Source organism: Perognathus longimembris, chromosome 7, assembly GCF_023159225.1.
Source record: "Perognathus longimembris pacificus isolate PPM17 chromosome 7, ASM2315922v1, whole genome shotgun sequence".
Lineage (NCBI taxonomy): Eukaryota > Metazoa > Chordata > Mammalia > Rodentia > Heteromyidae > Perognathus > Perognathus longimembris.
The window spans coordinates 22796743-22815962 of record NC_063167.1 but is presented as its reverse complement, the minus strand read 5'-3'; the positions used below and the strand labels follow the sequence as shown (position 1 = coordinate 22815962).

The 19220-nt window shown below is 37.9% G+C and overlaps 1 protein-coding gene across 5 annotated transcripts in view; it reads right to left on the bottom strand.

The window, feature by feature from the left end:
* The window catches only part of Ago3 (argonaute RISC catalytic component 3), a 75159-nt gene that overhangs the window by 20675 nt on the left and 35264 nt on the right, over positions 1-19220 (bottom strand). For all 5 annotated transcript variants that reach the window (XR_007211564.1, XM_048350883.1, XM_048350884.1 and 2 more), the window contains 7 exons: positions 13462-13549; positions 13188-13335; positions 12085-12204; positions 8836-8958; positions 8173-8306; positions 6312-6496; positions 107-266 (listed from right to left, as the gene is read on the bottom strand). Coding sequence is in view for 4 of the 5 variants with exons in the window: in XM_048350883.1 (XP_048206840.1) it covers positions 107-266; positions 6312-6496; positions 8173-8306; positions 8836-8958; positions 12085-12204; positions 13188-13335; positions 13462-13549 (958 nt within the window). In the remaining variant the exon portion in view is untranslated. The remainder of the gene's footprint in view (positions 1-106; positions 267-6311; positions 6497-8172; positions 8307-8835; positions 8959-12084; positions 12205-13187; positions 13336-13461; positions 13550-19220) is intronic.

Below are 19220 nucleotides of genomic sequence, written 5' to 3'. Positions count from 1 at the left end.
TCAAACCCAGGGCTTCATGTATACGAGGCGAGCACTCTTGCCACTAGGCCATATTCCCAGCCCTGAAGATGAAAGTAATAAGTATTTCCCTAAGTGATAAGCTTACCTTTGATGAGGTACAAGAATATTATTGATTCCTCCAAGTTTAACATTTATCTTTAGGCACAAGTTTGAGAGAGTTTGCGGAGATGTCTTTATCACATTCTTGACTTGCACACACTGTGTAGCCATACCCAAAAGGGTATCTCCTACACGTTTTACCTCCGCTATGGAACAAACACAAGAAGTACCACTAGTCAGAAAAAACTCTGAAAATAAATTTACTTACTAGACATAAAGTTAGTATGCATCCCACCTGAAATGCATTGTTGTGTTACAGAATGCCCAAAGTTACACCAATATTGAAACAAAGCTATAAAAACTTAAAGGGTACTGCCTTAAAAATTAGCTTAATTACTTAGTGATAATTTTTTAATCTCTCTATTAAAAGTTATGTTTTAACCACTGAGGAAAACAAGCACATGCCTCCCTCAAATAGGATGGATTCTTTTTTTTTTTTTTTTTTGGCCAGTCCTGGGCCTTGGACTCAGGGCCTGAGCACTGTCCCTGGCTTCTTTTTGCTCAAGGCTAGCACTCTGCCACTTGAGCCACAGCGCCACTTCTGGCCATTTTCTGTATATGTGGTGCTGGGGAATTGAACACAGGGCCTCATGTATACGAGGCAAGCACTCTTGCCACTAGGCCATATCCCCAGCCCCTAGGATGGAGTCTTGAAATAGACAACTAAGACATAGAGGGGCTAGCTGCTTTCCTTCTCTGATACAAAAGACACAGATTTACAAAAACATATGGTCATTCTATCCTGCTCCACTTTTCGAGACTCAAGATGGGGTGTAAATTTTCCCTTACAATCCATATCAGTTCAGAAAAGGCTCCAGAGGCATCTGTGAGCAAACTTTAGTAATTACCATACACTTACCTTCCCTTCCCACTTTCCCACTCTGAATCCTAGGATTGCTTTCCCTTTTTCCTTTGTTTTTGGTTTGGTTACTTCCCTAAAACTTTTTCTTCAATGTTTTATGTACTATATAAGCAGACTCCTAAGCCACTACTTTGAGACAGTCCTTTGCTGTGTGATGTGCACCGCACATCCTGCTGCTCTGATAGTCTGTCTTGTTTACAGTAGTCTGTCCTAATTATGAACTTAAACAGCTCAGGAAAAACACTGTTCCTTCATCATAAAAAAAAAAAAAATAGCATCATGAGCCAGGATCACGCTTGTAACCCTAGCTACTCAAGAGGCTGATATCTCAGGATCGTGGTTTGAAGCCATCCCGGGGAGAAAAGTCTCTGTGATAATCTTATCTCCAATTAACCACCAGAAAACCGGAAGTGGAATTGTGGCTCAAGTGGTAGAGCACTAACCTTGAGCAAAAGAGCTCAGGGACAGTGCCCCAGTCCCTCAGTCCCTGAGCTCAAGCCCTAAAAAGCATTATCCCAATAACAACTGTTGTTGACAAAATGGTTTCATTTTGACATGCTCATATATGCATACCATGTATTTTGATCAGACTTACCCATTCCTTCACTCTCATCCCTCCTTCTCTCTTCTAAAATTAATTTCAACAAGATTCATTGTTCCATTTTTACACATTACATAAAGTATTTTGACCAAATTAATTTTCCTTCGAACCAATCTCCATTTGTTCCTCATCCACTTCCCACTAATACCTGTGCTCTGGATAGGACCTGTTTTACATTCCTGTCATTCATTTTTAAAGAATTTTTTGATACTTTTATTTTAGATATTAGTGGTAATATATGTTTTATAGCTTTTTTTTTTTTTTTTTTTTTGCCAGTCCAGGGGCTTGGACTCAAGGCCTGAGCACTGTCCCTGGCTTCTTTTTGCTCAAGGCTAGCACTCTGCCACTTGAGCCACAGCGCCACTTCTGGCCGTTTTCTGTATATGTGGTGCTGGGGAATCGAACCCAGGGCCTCATGTATACAAGGCAAGCTCTCTGGCCACTAGGCCATATCCCCAGCCCTGTTTCTCCTATTTATGCTTCCTACTGTGGCTAGGATGACAAATGTGTCATTACATCCATCTTATTGGTTGAGATTCTGGTCTGGTAAAGTTTTGCTCAGGCTGGCTCTCAACTGTGATTTTTCTAGATCTCGTCTCATGAGTAGCTAGGTTTGCTATACTTGGCCTAGTTAATATTTCTTGAATGACCCAATAATACTGAGCATGTTTTAGAAGATAACTATTTGCTTTTCTGTTTTCTGCCTTTTGTTTATTTTTCAGTAGGGTTATTACCTTTTTATTGATTTGAAAGTTGTTTAAAGTAAAATACAGCTCTCTGTATTTTATCACAACCTTTAAACTATCTTTTATTGATTTATTTATTTTGTCAGTTATGGGGCTTGAATTCTGGGACGGGCACTGTCCTTGAGCCCTTCAGCTCAAAGCTAGCTACCACAGTGCCACTTCCAATTTTCTGGTGTTTAGCTGGAGATAAAAGTCTCATGGATTTTCGTGCCCAGGCTGGCTTTGAACCTCAATCCTGAGATCTCAGCTTATTGAGTAACTAGAATTACAGGTGTGAGGCCCCAGTGTCCAACAATTTTAGCAGGTTTTGTTTTCTTTTGGCCAGTCCTGGGGCTTGAACTCAGGGCCTGGGCACTGTCCCTAAACTTCTTTAGTTCAAGGCTAACACTCTACCACTTGAGCCATGGTGCCACTTCCAGCCTTTTCTGTTTATGTGATACTGAGGAATCGAACCCAAGGCTTCATGCATGCTTAGGCAAGCATCTACCACTAAGCCACATTCCTAGCCCAATTTTGGCAATTTTTTAAAGAATAATTTTTATTTTACTCTGAATTTCAAAAGGTTGTATAAGCTGGTTACAATTTAATCTAAGGTGCTTCTTGATCAGTTACCCCTCCCATTATTCTCCCTATCACATCTACTCCCCCAGACTCATTTCACATTTCCCACTTTCTTTATCACATGTGTACACTGAGTATTCTTGTCATTTGTTTCCTGTACCCTTTTTCATTCATCCATCCATCATCTCCCATTAGACTCCCTTGCAATCTCATTTTGGCTTCCTGATGTTCATTTTGTTAAACTGTCCTGTTGTCTGAAAGGTTTAGCTTCTTAAATATCATCATATTATAAAAATGTGCATGGGAAAATTTCTACAGTATACTCTCCTTCCCCTTCCCCCTCTTCTTTGTGTATGTGTTAGTACTAGGGCTTGAACTCAGCGCCTAGCATCATTCTTGCTTAGTTATTATTTTTGCTAATGGTTGTGTTTATCACTTGAACCACACCTCCAGCTTTCTGCTAACTCTTAGATTTGTCTGCAGAGGCTGGCTTTGAACTACAATGTTCAGATCTCTGTCACTTGAGTTCCTAGGATACAGGCATGACCCTGACTAATTTCTTTCTCCTGAATAGTTAGGAGTACCAAATTGCAGCCAGGTGCTAGTGGCTCACATCTATAATCCTAACTACTCAAGAGGCTGAGATCTGAGGATTGAGGTTCAAAGCCAGCTTGGGGAAGAAAGTGAGACTTTTATCTCTAATTATGCACCAAAGAATCGGAAATGGCTCCAAGTGGTAGAGTGCTGGCCTTAAGCAAAAGAGCTAAGGCCAGCATCTGACTCTGAGTTCAAGCCTCACAACTGACAAAAAAAAAAAAAAAAAAAAAGAAATACCAAATTGAAGACTAAAAACACATATGTGTATTTTCAATAGAACAGATATTATCAACTTGAATTCTATCAGCAAAGCACTAAGATTAAAGTTATGATATACTCACAGCAATAAAAGTGTAATTAAATGTTTGCTAATTTAGTAGCTAATTTTTTACTGAGTATTTTGCTGATAAAAACAAATATTTTCTCATATGTCTAATAGCTTTTCTTGAGAAGTTATGGATCACATTTTTTTCATTATTCTTAAAAGTGTAGAATTTTCTCACTTATTGAAACAATCCGTATGAGCATTTTAAATAATGATAAGCTAGTTTTTATTGGTTTCATTTGCCAGAAGTATTTTGACAACCAATTGGTTTTTATCAGTTGTGGGGCTTGAACTCTGGGTTTGGGCACTATCCCTGAGCCTCTTTGTGCTCAAGGCTAGCACTCTATCACTTGAACACAGTACTAATTCCGTTTTTGAGTGGTTAATTGGAGTTAAGAGTCTCACTGGGACTTTCCTTTCCTAGCTGGCTTTGAGCAGTGATCTTCAGATCTCAGTCTCCTGAGTAGCTAGGATTACAGGTGCAAGCCATGGTGCCCAGCCCTTTAGTAATATATTTGTAAAATACCAAAAAAAATTAAGATTAGAGCATAGCACAAGTTACATTGCACTTAGCAAATGTGAGATCACAGTTTAATCTCAAGTATTGCAAACACACACATACACAAAAAAACCTCCAACCAAAAAGTAATCCTAGCTACTAGGTAGGTAATAAGAGGATTATTATAGTTCATGGTCAGCTTGGGCAAAATTAGTTTGAAAGACTCCATCTCAACCAATAGCTAAGTACAGTGGCACATACCTTTTACTCATGTGCAGGGGAAGCAGAATGACTAGGCTTAGTGGCACATGCATACCTATCATCCACAGTGACTTGAGGGAGCATAAGTAGGAGCACAGCCCAGACTAGTCAAAGCATAAATTGAAATCTCACCTTGAAAATAACCAAAACAAGCTAGGTGCAAGTGGCTCACGCCTGTAATTCTACCTACTCAGATAGATCGTAGTTCAAAGCCAGCCCAGATAGGAAAGTCCAAGAGACTTCCCTCTAATTAATCACACACACACAAAAAAAGCTGGAAGTGGAGCGCTCAAGTGGTAGAGTAGTAGCTTTGAGCAAAAAAGCTCAAGTATAGCCCCCCCAAGCACTGAGTTCAAGCCCCAGAACCAGAATTAAAAAAACAAACAAAAATAAAGCAGAGAGGGGTGAAAGATATGGCTCAGTTGATAAGGTACTTGCCCTAGCAAGCAAGAGGCCCTGAGTTCAATCCACAGTACAGAAAAAAAAAAACAAAACAAAAAACCAAACAAGGGGCTGGGAATGTGGCTTAGGGGTAGAGTGCTTGCCTAGCATGCATGAAGCCCTGCGTCTGATTTCTCAGTACCAAATAAACAGAAAGGGCTGGAAGTAGTGCTGTGGCTCAAGTGGGAGAGTGCTAGCCTTGAGCAAAAGAAGCTCAGGGACAGCAACTAGGCCCAGAGTTCAAGCCCCAGGACTGGCAAAAAAAAAAAAATTCTAACAATTTTCTTTGTGATTTTTTTTCTATCGCGTGTGTGTGTGTGTGTGTGTGTGTGTGTGTGTGTGTGTTGGAAACTGGCCTATGGTCTTGTGTATGCTACGCAAATGATCTATCACTGAGCTACATTCTCAGACCCTTTCTATTGTTCTAGATAAATTTATTTTACTCCATTTAGCTGTTTGAAAGTTATTTTCTTTATGCTTTTCCAATACACAATTATTTATATTTAATTTACTATCTCACGGAATATTATTTTGCGTCCAATCATATATGTTAGATATTATTAGTTCCATAGAAAATAGCTTGGTATGGTTAGTTTATTCAATACTTGATACTGAGCCACACAGGTTCACTCCAGTTCCATGCTTTTAACCTGCTACATTATATAGATACTCAAGTTACCTCAGCACCATTTTTTTTTTTTGGCCAGTCCTGGGCCTTGGACTCAGGGCCTGAGCACCATCCCTGGCTTCTTCCCGCTCAAGGCTAGCACTCTGCCACCTGAGCCACAGCGCCCCTTCTGGCCGTTTTCCATATATGTGGTGCTGGGGAATCGAACCCAGGGCTTCATGTATAGGAGGCAATCACTCTTGCCACTAGGCCATATTCCCAGCTACCTCAGCACCATTTTTATTAAATATTCTTTTCTTAACCTCTGTCTTGATGTCTGTTTTAGCTACTAAAACTCTTTTCTAAGGATCTCTCTCTCTCTCTCTCGATACTGGGGTTTGAATTTCTAAAGGTCCTTTATTGAACTATTTATCTTATAGTTTTATCTAAAAGTAACAATATGTGGTTGGAAAAACTACAGCATAAAATATGTTTTAGTACTTGAAAGCTTTAGGATGTGAAATCCTAAGGTAAATATGCCAAAAATGCAATATATACACATGCATACATATATGTATATTTATTTACAGTGCTGGAGATTGAATCTAGGGCTCTTAAACATGCTAGGCAAATACACTAACACTGACCTATACACCTAGCCCTGAAAAATGTTGTTTTAAGGCATGCTTACCATATACTGGTGTCTTCCCTGGTAGAATGACAATAATGAGCTGAAGCCCAGAATATGTGTTCTTGAGATGCCGGAACATGGGCTCCACGCTGTCTGCCCCCTGTGCGTATTTGCAGAAACAAGGCTGACCCTGGATGGGCATCCCTGCATCCTTGGAAATTTTACGTAGCTGGTCCGTGAAACCCCTACAAGGAGAAACCACTAAAACTACTACATGAAAACATAGGGATAACACTGGAAGATAGGGGGCTAGGTAATTATTTTCTAAATATAGGTTCAATTGCCCAGGACATAAGAGCAAGAACTGACTAATGGGATTACAGCAAATAAAAAGCTTCTACACATTAAAGGAAACAATGACCAGAATGAAGGGACGACCCACACAGTAGGAGAAAAATGCTTGCTAACTATTCAACTGATAAAAGTTTAATACCCCAAATATCCAAAGAACTAAAACACCAAAGAACAAATAATCCAACTAATAATGGGCAAATGAATTGGACAGTTCTCAAAAGAAGTACTAATAGCTACCGAATACATTCATAGGTGAAATTCTAATCTCATTCCAGTCAGAATGGCAATCATAAAAACAAACAGCACATGCTAGTAGGATGTGGAAGAATAGAAATTCTCATACCATATAAATTAGTATAACTACTATGGAGGTTTCAAAAATACTCTAAAGGGCTGGGAATATGGCCTACTGGCAAGAGTGCTTGCCTCATGTACATGAAGCCCTAGGTTCGATCCCTCAGCACCACATATACACAAAAAGTCAGAACCGGCACTGTGCCTCAAGTTGGCAGAGTGCTAGCCTTGAGCAAAAAAAAAGCCAGGAACAGTGCTCAGGCCCTGAGTGCAAGCCCAAGACTGGCAAAAACAAAAAAACAACTCTAAAGACAGACCTACCAAATGACCCTGGGATGCCACTTTTGGGTATATGTCCAAGGGAGTACAAGTCAACATATAAGAGGGAGACCTGCACACTCACGGTTATTGAAGCACTATTCACAATAGCCAAGCTGTGGAATCAGCCTTGGTGTCCACCAACTGGTGAATAGATGAAGAAAACTAATAAAGTTGGGCTTCCTTGCACTTGTCTGTCATCCCAGTTATGAGAAACATTAAGTAAAAGTATCACAGTCCAGGCTGGCCTGGGAAAAATTGTGAGACTCTTATTTGAAAATTAACTAAAGCAAAAAGGGCTGGAGCAAAGTGTTGCTCAAGAGGTAGAGAGTGCTTGCCCTGAGTTAAATCTCTAGTACCATTAAAAAAAAAAAAAAAGACAATGTTGCTATATACTGCAAAGCTAGTTGTTAGAGTGTCTAGAAACATGAATCAGTGACTTTGATAAGAAGAACTGGGGAATTAACAGAATCATTCAACTATATCCTGAGCATTTAAAAATATTTTTTATTTTAATTTTTTTCAGTTGTGGGGCTTAAACTGAGAGCCTGGACACTGTCGCTGACCTCTTTTGCTCAAGGCTAGAGCTTGACCACTTTGAGTTATAGCTCCACTTCTGGATTTTGAATGGCTAATTGGAGATAAGAGTCTCATATGGACTGTTCTGCCAAGACTGGCTTTGAACAGTGATCCTCAGACCTAAGTCTCCTGAGTAGCTAGGATTATAGACATGAGCCTGGCACCTGGTTATTATTTTTATTTTTGACAAGCACTCTACCACCAGGCCATATTCCCGGTCCTAATTTAAGATTTAAACACAGAGCTAAGGTTGATCTCAGTGACACAGTGCTTGACTGTGGTATGTTCAAGGCCTTGGATTTATCTCTAGTGCCACTAAAGAACAAAAATCTAAACACAAAAAATGTCCCCAAACCAAAGCAATGTCATGTCTTACTTCAATATTTCTTCTCTGCACTGCCTCTGTGTGGCAAAACAAGCTATAGCCCACATTTTGATTTCCACTCCAGTGTGGAATTGTTTTCCTCGCATGTCCCATACTCCATGGCTTGGTGTTGCTACTGTCCGATTCTGTGGGAGAAAAGGGAATAACGTAGGAAAAACCAGTTTATTTCAATGAGCTGAAAATAGTATTTCAAATTACTAAACTGATATATTTCTGATATTCTATATGGAACTGGCCAAATCAATTTAGTACTTTTATCATTAAAAACCAAGAATTCTATTAAACTAAAGGCAAAGACACCTTGTAACAAACTATACTGTTAGAACAAACAACCAAAAAAAAAAAGGTCTAGCCAGGCACTGGTGGCTCATGACTGTAATCCTAGCTACTCAAGAGTCTGAGATCTGAGGACCGCAATTTAAAGCCATCCCAAGAAGCAACATCTGTTGAGATCCTTATCTCCAATAAACTACCAAAAAAGCCAGAAGGAGAGCTGTATCTCAAGTGGTAGAGCTCAGGGACAGTGCCCAGGCCCTGAGTTCAAGCCCTGGGAAAAGCAGAAAAAAAAGGTCTAAATTCAAAAATTTCTTAGAATGCCCTTCTCTCTATAGTCAATGAACTACAAGTGCAGGAGTAAACATCAAAAGGATTTACCCGTCCTCCATACTGGAGCATAGGAGCTGGAAGTACACGTCCTGTTACATGTGCCATTTCGTCCCGAACTTTAAATTGGAACTCCTGAACAAATGGGTCTGTTTCATAATTTGCGCTCCGTACCTAACAACAGAAAAATTTGCTCTTACTCTCAAAATTATCCTAGATCTCCTACTTTACTTCAGAACCTCTTTTTTTCCCCACTATGTTAACTGTATATTTTATAAGATCTAATCAATGGTGTCCAAATAATAGAGCAGAGAATATTAGCTTGAGGAATTATGCGTCATGAATGGACTGGAGGAAGTGAACATCCTGCTATTTATGCAAAATTTAAATGTGTTGGATTGAAAAATAAAAAAATCGACTATTTTTGATTGATGAAAATGGTATTTTAAAATGATTAAACATAATATGCTTTGAGAGAGAGAAATACCTCACCTAAAAAAGGTTAAGAACCTCTGACTGGGCAGGATGTAGATCAGTGGTAGAGTGCTTGTCTAGTATTCACAAGGCCCTGGGTTCAATCCCCAGTTCCACAGGGTGGGGGAAAAAAAAGAACCTTTGATTATGGAGAATCCAGACATTTACTATCAATTTTATGCAAGCTTGATAGAAAACATTAAAGTCATTGACTTACAACTTATAAAATTTACTCCAATTATTTTCAGATAAATAGTATTACATTATAAACAAAATGATTATATTTCAGTGTTGGATCTTCCATGTAAGGGTACTAAAACAGCTGTTTTCAAAACACTTTCACCTGCTCTCAGGGTGAAGGTCAAACTAGACTACAAAGGGAAGGATATTCAAGACTGTGCACAGTCCATTAAAAACTGCATAATTTAAATATGTAATCAGGATTTTCCCCACAATAAGCAGGAGAAGCCTTTTCTAAATTAGGCAATATTACTCTTTTATATTCTAGTCTCTTATTCATGTTAGATATCTTAGTGTAACTCTGCAGTAAGATTATAAAATATAACTACTACCAAGATATGCTTGGTTTAAGTGTTTAACAATTTTCACAATTATCATATGCCATAAAAGTAGGATTTGAGCTTGGTGCTGGTAGATCATACATGTAATCCCAGCTACTCAGAGGAAAAAGAGATCAGGAGGATTGTGGTTTGAGGCCATTCTAGGCTAAGAGTTCACAAAACCTCACCTTAGCAAATAGCTGTGTGCTATGGTACATACCTGTCACCTCAGCTACAAGAGAGGATGACATTGGGAGGAACAAGATTCTAGGCCAGTCTGGGAAAAAAGAGTTTGTGAAACTACCATCTCAAGAGACAAAGCTGGACAGGGTGGTGCATGACTATCATCCCAGCTATGGTGGGATGATTTTTATGTAGGCCAGCTTGGGCAAAAGCAAGACTGAGTCTCAAAAATAACAGCAAAAAGAGTTGGAGGTGTGGTTCAAACAGTAAAGCACTTGCCTAGTAAGCACAAGACTGGGAGTTCAAACCCAGTACTACCAAAACAAAAAAGAACAGTAGGCCTTATATAATCTGTATTTTATACAGGACAAAACTAAAGCTTGGTAAAACTAAATGACTTAATAAAGCCAATGACTCGATGCATATTCAATGACTAGATATTTACTCAAACCCAGAGTATCATTCCAAAGTCCATTTTTGCTTTTGAAACAGGGTCTCCCAATGTAGCCCAGGTTTGGCCTAAACTCGAAATCCTCCCGCCTTAGCCATCCAAGTGATGGAATTTACAGGCATGCACTAGCATGCTTGGCTCAAAGCCTATACTTTTTTTCTTTATTTATGAGCATAGACGTAGTTTTTATTTGGTAGATACATAGTGTACTTTGAATTGATCTACCCTTCTATTCTATTCCCTTAACTCCTCTCCCACTTTCCCCCTATAAAGCCAATTATTTTAGCCACTATAAAAATATTGCTTTTCTAAATAGTTAAGCTGTAATGAATGAGTTAAAACTACTAGTTAAGAGTTATAGAAGCTGTGTGCTGGTGGCTCATGCCTGTAATCCTAGCTACCGAAGAGGCTGAGATCTTAGGATTGTGGTTCAAAGCCAGCCTGGGCAAGAAAGTCTGTGAGACTCTTATATCCAACTGACCACCAGAAAACCAGAAGTAGTGCTGTGGCTCAAGTGGTAGAGTGCTAGCCTTGAACTGAAGAGCTCAGACAGTGCCCAGGCCCAGAGTTCAAGCCCCACAACTGACAAAAAAAAAAAAAAAAGTCTTTTTCTATTAAAGGTTTTGGGACAGCTTTTATAACATTATAGTAGAATCAGAGAAACATCAAGAATGAGAACCAGGGGGCTGGGAATATGGCCCAGTGGCAAGAGTGCTTGCCTCATATACATGAAGCCCTGGGTTCAATTCCCCAGCACCACATATATAGAAAATGGCCAGAGGTGGCGCTGTGGCTCAGTGGCAGAGTGCTAGCCTTGAGCAAAAAGAAGCCAGGGACGGAGCTCAGGCCCTGAGTCCAAGCCCCAGGACTGGGGAAAAAAAAAAAAAAAGATTGAGAAGCAGCTCTATTTTCCTAATTATGTAATAATTTCCCTTCCTTCTTTCCAAAATGACAAAAAAATTTTTGTAATTGGCTTACAAAATGAAGAAGTCAGTTCTGTAACCCTTTTCCAATAATCTTTAAAATTGCTTCTCAAGGATTTAATTTTTTTGTGTGCAATAGTTGTATTTCCATATTTTTTTCCCTTTTAGGAGGTTCTTTCACTTTTAAATTGCCTATTGGTTTTATGTCTTTATTTTTTAAATGGGCAGATATCATTGCATGATTTTATTTGGCACAACATGATGTTCTGAAGTATATATACACTGTGAAATGTTAACTTTCATTTCATTAGGTGGTATTGGTATTTCTCTCCTCTCTTCCCCTTAGTGAAGTTGTCCTTCACTTCATTATTTAGATTGTACAGTTGTCAGTCTGATACGATCCTTGACCAATTGCTAAGACTTCTAGTACTTCTAGTTACAATATCTTAACATCTTTTCTTCCTTCTTCTTTTAGGTAGATTTTCCAGTTAACTAAATTAAAACATTAGTTCTAGCAGAATCAGTTCCCTGGATCTAATGAAAGAGTCTAGGCTTACATTAGGATTTTTCATGAGTTAACTAAGGTTTATCTATTCCAACCTCTCTTTTAATTTCGACAGTCCATGAAATGCTAAAAGGTATTAGATGGTAAAGATAGTGTAGCTCACCCTAATATGTTTAAATTCAGTTTCTAGGGTTAAGTACTAACCAATCTGCTAATTTCTTCTTGCCTATCTGGTGCAGATCTTGCTGTTGCCTTGATCATAGTGGATGTCTGATTGTCAGTCAGCTTCTTGATACACCGTTGCCCAGCTACAATGTTACAGACCTACACAGTAAAAAAAAAAAGTTTTATGCTAGACATCTGTATCTTTTTGTTAGCTCCTACTTTGTAAGAACTAGTATGAAATAAAAAAAATCTGTTTCCTCAAACCTCTCCTTTTTAATGTCTTGTCAAGTAAAAAAGCAATAAACAAAACTACTTCACAGTATGATTATAATTAGATGAAATATAATTTTATGTAAAGACTGAATGAAAAGACTGAAAGAAGTATATCAGAGCACTAACAGTGCTAGGATGATAGATGAACTTCTTTTGTATTGTTTCATTTAATGGAAATTTAGAATGAATTAAAGTTTGAATCATTTTAAAAATAGTTCAAGCTAGGCGCCAGTGGTTCACGCCTATAATCCTAGCTCCTCAGGAGGCTGAGATCTGAGGATCACTGTTCGAAGCCAGCCCAGGCAGGAAAGTCTGTGAGACTCTCATCTCCAATTAACCCTTAGAAAACTGCAAGTGGTGTGTTGGCTCAACTTGGCATTCAGGAGCACTAGCCTTGAGAGATAAAGCTCAGGGACAGTGCCCAAGCCTTGAGTTCAAGTCCCATGACCAAACAGAACAAAACAACAACAAAAAACAAGTTCAAATTCCAAGATAAATGTGAGATTGTGATTTAAATTATAGGCCATATAAAACCCTCAGAATGGGCGGGGAATATGGCCTACTGGAAGACTGGCAAAAAAAAGAAAAGAGGGGCTGGGGATATGGCCTAGTGGCAAGAGTGCCTGCCTCATATACATGAGGCCCTGGGTTCGATTCCCCAGCACCACATATACAGAAAATAGCCAGAAGTGGCGCTGTGGCTCAAGCAGCAGAGTGCTAGCCTTGAGCAAAAAGAAGCCAGGGACAGTGCTCAGGCCCTGAGTCCAAGCCCCAGGACTGGCCAAAAAAAAAAAAAAAAAAGAAAAGAAAAGAAAACCCTCAAAATAGGGATGACTAGGAAGAGATCCATAAGCATATAAACACATTACTTCTAGTGGCAGGTAGGTATGCTTCTGCTCCTGCCCCACTTGTAGACAGGGAAGGTGTGGGTACTTCAGCTGAAGAGTATACTTTTCTCTGAAATACTGAGCTACTGTTCTCTCCACAGTTTGGCCATTTTCTAACTGTAAAGGGAAGCTGGGAAGAAAGAAAAGCAGACATGAACAATTCTTATATCACTATCAGCCTGCAAGACACACCCAATTCATGACCTAGAGCAAGCTGCTTCACATCATTGCTCTGACAAACACCAGCTTTTCTTACGTTTGATGACTGGCAGGCCTTCTTGTTACATTACAAACACGGTATTTCCGCCTCATTGTTCCACAATGAGTTACTTCAACCTTCAGACCTGTTTTCAACAAGAAAAATGGAGGTTACAGGTTACATTTACAAAGCCTATTCATTACTATAAAAACTGCATTCTGAGCAGACAGAAAAATCCATGACTTGGGCAATATATTAACAAAGCATTTTAGTTATAACATTTCCAATGATGCTTACAATCATGTTAGACTTAATTTCAAACCTTTTTACCCTGTCAAGCTCCACTTATTAAAAAAATGAAATAACAAAATTAGCAAAGCCCAAAGATTAAGAGAAAATTCCTCTATTAATAAAAAATTTATTTTAAAAATAAATTCAGGTGTTTATGCTAAGAGAGGGAAGGGGGGATAAAAGTGGAATTTCAGTAATTCTCAAGGTAGTTTATTCAAAGTATTTAAGTAGTCTAGCCATCTCATAGTGACTAGTGATGTGAATTTCATAAAAATCAAGAAGGAAGCCCTTCAAAAATTTATAAAGTTGAAAGAAAAAATACTGGACCTTTCTAACAAAAGTAGGAGGAACTATTTCTTAAATTTTATGTATTTTTAAATTTATTTATGTGGTACCAAGGAATTGAACCCAGGGCCTCATGTATGCTAGGCAAGCACTCTACCACTAAGCCACATTCCCTCTTGGGAGGAACTGTTTTTAGGAAGTATAATATATTGACACAGCCTTTTTAAAAAGACTATTAAAAATTAAATAATTCAAAACCAAAATAATTCCTAAAGGAGGTAATCCCTATCTTCTTATGGAGTCAGTGGCCCCTTTAAAGATCTGATGAAAGCAATAATCTCTTTAAAATGCACATATACACAATTTAGTACATAATTTTAAGAATTCCTGGATCTCTGCAGTACATCCATGCACCTTAAGGGTTCAAGGATCCTCTGCTAACTCTAGAAAGTGAAGAAATGGGCTTTAAATCGGCTGCAGTCTATATCTACCTATCTATCTATCTATCTATCTATCTATCTATCTATCTATCTATCTATCTTCCTTCCTTCTCTCTTTCCTCCCTCCCTTTTTCCTTCCTTATTCCTCTCTCTTTAAATGTGTGTGTGTGTGGTGCTAGGTTGAAACTAGGGCCGCATGCATGCTAAGAAGTGCTCTACTACTGAGCTACACTCTAAGACCTTTTCATTTAAAAACAGCGTCTTGGGGCTGGGGATATGGCCTAGTGGCAAGAGTGCCTGCCTCGTATATATGAGGCTCTGGGTTCAATTCCCCAGCACCACATATACAGAAAATGGCCAGAAGTGGCGCTATGGCTCAAGTGGCAGAGTGCCAGCCTTGAGCAAAAAGAAGCCAGGGACAGTGCTTAGGCCCTGAGTTCAAGCCCCAGGACTGGCCAAAAAAAAAAAAAAGAAAAGAAAAACAGCGTCTTGCAAAATTGCCTAATCTGGCCTTGTACTTAGGATCCTCCTCCCTCAGCTTTTCTTTAAAAAATGTTATTATAAAGGTGATACAGAGGGGTTACAGTTACATAATCAGGTAAAGAGTACATTTCTTTTTAGACAATGTCATCCCTACCTCAGTTTCTTGAGTAGTTGGGATTACAGATATGAACCACCAAACCTGGCACTGACGATAAAATTCTTTGGCATGATATATATATATATATATATATATATATTTTTTTTTTTTTTTTTTTTTTTTTTTTTGCCAGTCCAGGGGCTTGGACTCAGGGCCTGGGCACTGTCCCTGGCTTCCTTTTTGTTCAAGGCTAGCGCTCTACCTCTTGAGCCACAATGCCACTTCCAGCCTTTTCTGTTTATGTGGTGCTGAGGAATCGAACCCAGGGCTTCATGCATGCTAGGCAAGCACTCTACCGCTAAGCTCTGATTTATTTTAAGCCCTACCCCAGCCATGATTTATTTTATTGTTTTTAAATAAGGATTGAGCTTTGAACTTTGTGTTTTCTTGGCAATTTTTCTTTGGTACTGTCAAAGACTATATTCTGAGATATTCTTCTCCATCTGGGCTAATATAACTTCTTTCTATGCACATAAATGTGGCTAGTAGACCTGAGAATTTTAGTTATTTTCACTTTTTACTTTTTTTAAGGGATTGAACCCATGCCTGGCTAGTTTTACCTAATTAAAATAGTTAACACTTGGCTAGTGGCTACCATATTGGCAGTGTAGCTTTGTAGCTGGTGAAGAATGCCTACTGGTCACAGAAATCATCTCCACTTGTAAAGTATGACCTAGACTCCAAAGGGCCAAAGTCTAAGAAGGAAGATGGAGGATGAGTTTTTGTTCCCAGACAGCATTTGTGGTTATTACTTTTTGCTTATAATTTCTCTCTCTCTCTCACACACATGTATACATAATATAATTTATTGTTATTATTAAGGCATTCAATTTCAGAAGGCAGGTAATAAGATCAATTCTTTTTGGATAATAGCAACCTTTCCTTTGGGTTTCTGTTCATATTTTTTATTCCTTCAGTGCAATGGTTCTTGACTAGGGAACAGTTTTGCCCCTCTAGAAATCTTGTGGTAATATCTGAAGACATTTTTTTCAGGGGGATCTGGGAAGTGAACCTGAGGCTTTGCAAACACTAGACAAATGCACTATCATTGGGCTACACTCCTGGCCCCTACAGAGACAGTATTGGTTGTTACAATTAGGCGGTGCTATTGGCAACTAGTGTGTAGAGGCCAGGGATATTTCTAAATATTCTGTAATACACAGAACAGCACCACCTCCCAACCCAACAAAGAATTATCCAGCCCACAATGTCAACAGAGCCAAGGCTCATAATCCCTATCACAACTTAATTTTTGTTATAATTTATTTTCTTATCTAATTACTTTGTAGTACAAAATACAAACTCCACTCATAGTAACTGAACTTTACTTCTGATATAGCAGTACAAATTAATATGGTAAATGAACACAGCGTTCCTGTACAAGATTGGTATATGTTTGTGTTGAAAATTATTTCCAATTGAAAGCAGTAAGAAATGTTTTTTAAAGATCATAACTCCCTTTATGAAATTTTAGTTAGAGAATCTAATATGCCATTATATTGTAAAGGAGACTAGAAAATACATAGCAAGACCTCACAAGAAAAAAAGTTATGAAATGAAGGAACATGTAAAAATACTATGTTTTGGGCATACACAGTAAAATAAATGTAATTTGATCTACTAAGCCATTATTTTCAAGTGTCTCTGAATTAAAAAAATATTAATAAGGTTCTACATGCTGACAAAATATGCTTTTACCAAAAGTAAATTGGTATTTCAATATGGAACTTTTACGTTTTCCCTAGTATTTCTAAAAATATTTTAATAATGTTTCTAACTACCATAAATTATTGGACAAAGGTGCCACGCCAAAAGTTATTAAATATTTGGGTAAATGTTCAACTGGGAAAAAAAAGTTCAACTGGAATAAAATGAATATACTAAAATACATATTTTACAATAATTTATATCACTATCAATTATTCTACATGCAAGCTAAAAATTAAATCCAAATAGCATAGAACACAAAATTTTATTCTTTTGAGTCACTGTGGCCAGAATATATATGATGTACTATAAAATGTTCTTTTTCTTTTTTTTTAAACCTTTTGACTTCAAGTGGAGGAAAAAAAAATTGATTTGTCAATTAGAGCCAGTGCAAATTTTCAACCCCAAATCTAAGATTACAAGCTCCTCACAATTAGCCCCAAATCTAAAGGCTAGCAAAAAGTCAAAATTTAAAAATGGACTAGATAATTCTCTGCCCAGGTCCCTCCCCAAACCCTCCATCCAACCAAAAATGTTTTGGTTTTAATAAATATTTAACCTATAAACTTGGCTTTACCTTCACTATAACATCAACTTTATAATGCTTTCTAGTCATTTTTTCAGTCATTTCTTTGGGCCCCTGAGCAGTTGAAGTTAAGATCGAGTCCATGCTCTTCGGGCAGCAGGAGAGTCCTTGTTCTGTACATCTTGTATTTTCTGTGATAGAGTGGTGATATGAGTTGATTGCATAGTTACCGCAAGATAATGTAAGTGACTTCATGATATCAGAGGTGGTAACTAAGCAGCAACTCCACTATAAACTATGGCACTTAGATGATCACATATATAATGGTAGGAAATGCACTAAAGCTCCTGACAATGCTAACTGTACAGTTAATACAGATTATGAAAGGACAATGGTACGGTTGCAAAACAGTTATAGCTAACACTTTCCTATTTTGGCATTTAAGTAACTTGAAATTGATGGATGGTTATTCCCAAAGTAGAAAGGAATTTTTTGTTTTCTTTCAATGTTTTATGACTATGCCTGCCTCTTTCCTGGTTACTGAATGGCAAAGAATGAATGATTTCTGGAGCAAATAGGATATATTTAGCTATTCTAATTGACTCGGGGAACTGAAAGATATTTAATGAACAAAACTGAATGCTTTATTCAAATCACAAACTGGAATTTATTTCTAAGGAATGGATAAAATCTTAAAATAAAAACAAAAGTATCTCTGGTTATTTAAGAGCTAAATTTAATAAAAGTAGAATTTATGCTACTAATTCTGATTAGAGAATATCTAATTTCTCTTCATCTCTAAATAATGTAATAATGCAGTGGAGTCACATATTGCATGAGGATTAGGAACTAAAATCATGAACAGGGCAAGAATTATACATAACAAAAATTACTCTTTAACACTTCCTTAAATTGCTAGTATATAGTACATATAGGTTTAGATATAAAACTGAATATGTATATTGGAAGTACTTAAAATAAGAGGAAATGTACATAAAATATAAATTTTAGAACACTATTAAAATTATTGTCTTTTTACTTCCTTTAAGGAGATCCTACAGAGATGAAACAGAGTTAAATGTACATGCTAAGTAAAATAAGTACAATCACTAGTCACTTCTACAATGTACATTAAACAGCTGTTACAACTCCAGAATAACATGTGGAACACACTAGCCTTATATTCATAAATTTCCAAAGGAATATAATTTTAAAACCTACTATCATTTCAGAAAAATAAGAAAGTCTATATTAGAACACATTTAAAGAATGACTCCAGTTTTGTTTTGTTTTTTGCCAGTCCTAGGGCTCGCACTCAGGGCTTGAGCACTGTCCCTGGCTTCCTTTTGCTCAAGGATAGCACTCTACCTCTTGAGCCACAGCACCACTTCTGGCTTCTTCTGCTTATGTGGGCTTTGTGCAGGCTGGGCAAGCACTCTACTGCTAAGCTACATTCCCAGCTCTTGACTCCAGTTTTATTTTTTTTATTTAATTTTTTTTCTTTGCTAGTCCTGGGGCTTGGCTTCTGGGCCTGAGCACTGTCCCTGGCTTCTTTTTGCTCAAGGCTAGTACTCTGCCAACTTGAGCCACAGTGCCACTTCTGACCTTTTCTATTATGTGGTGCTGAGGAATTGAACCTAGGGCTTCATGTACACGAGGCAAACACTCTTGCCACTAGGTCATATTCCCAGCCCCTTGACTCCAGTTTTAAAATAACAATATTTTTGAGATAGCTTCCTACTTTTTAATAGCATTAAAGAAGCTTTTTCTCATGAGACCTTCTTATCCCTTCAGTAAGTAAAAGAAAATACAATTACCTTGTAGTGATACTAATTCCATTACTTGGTATATCACTCAAACACTTCCTACATTATAAGGATGAATTTACTATTACATTTTACAATTGATCTATACTTTTCTTGGTGAT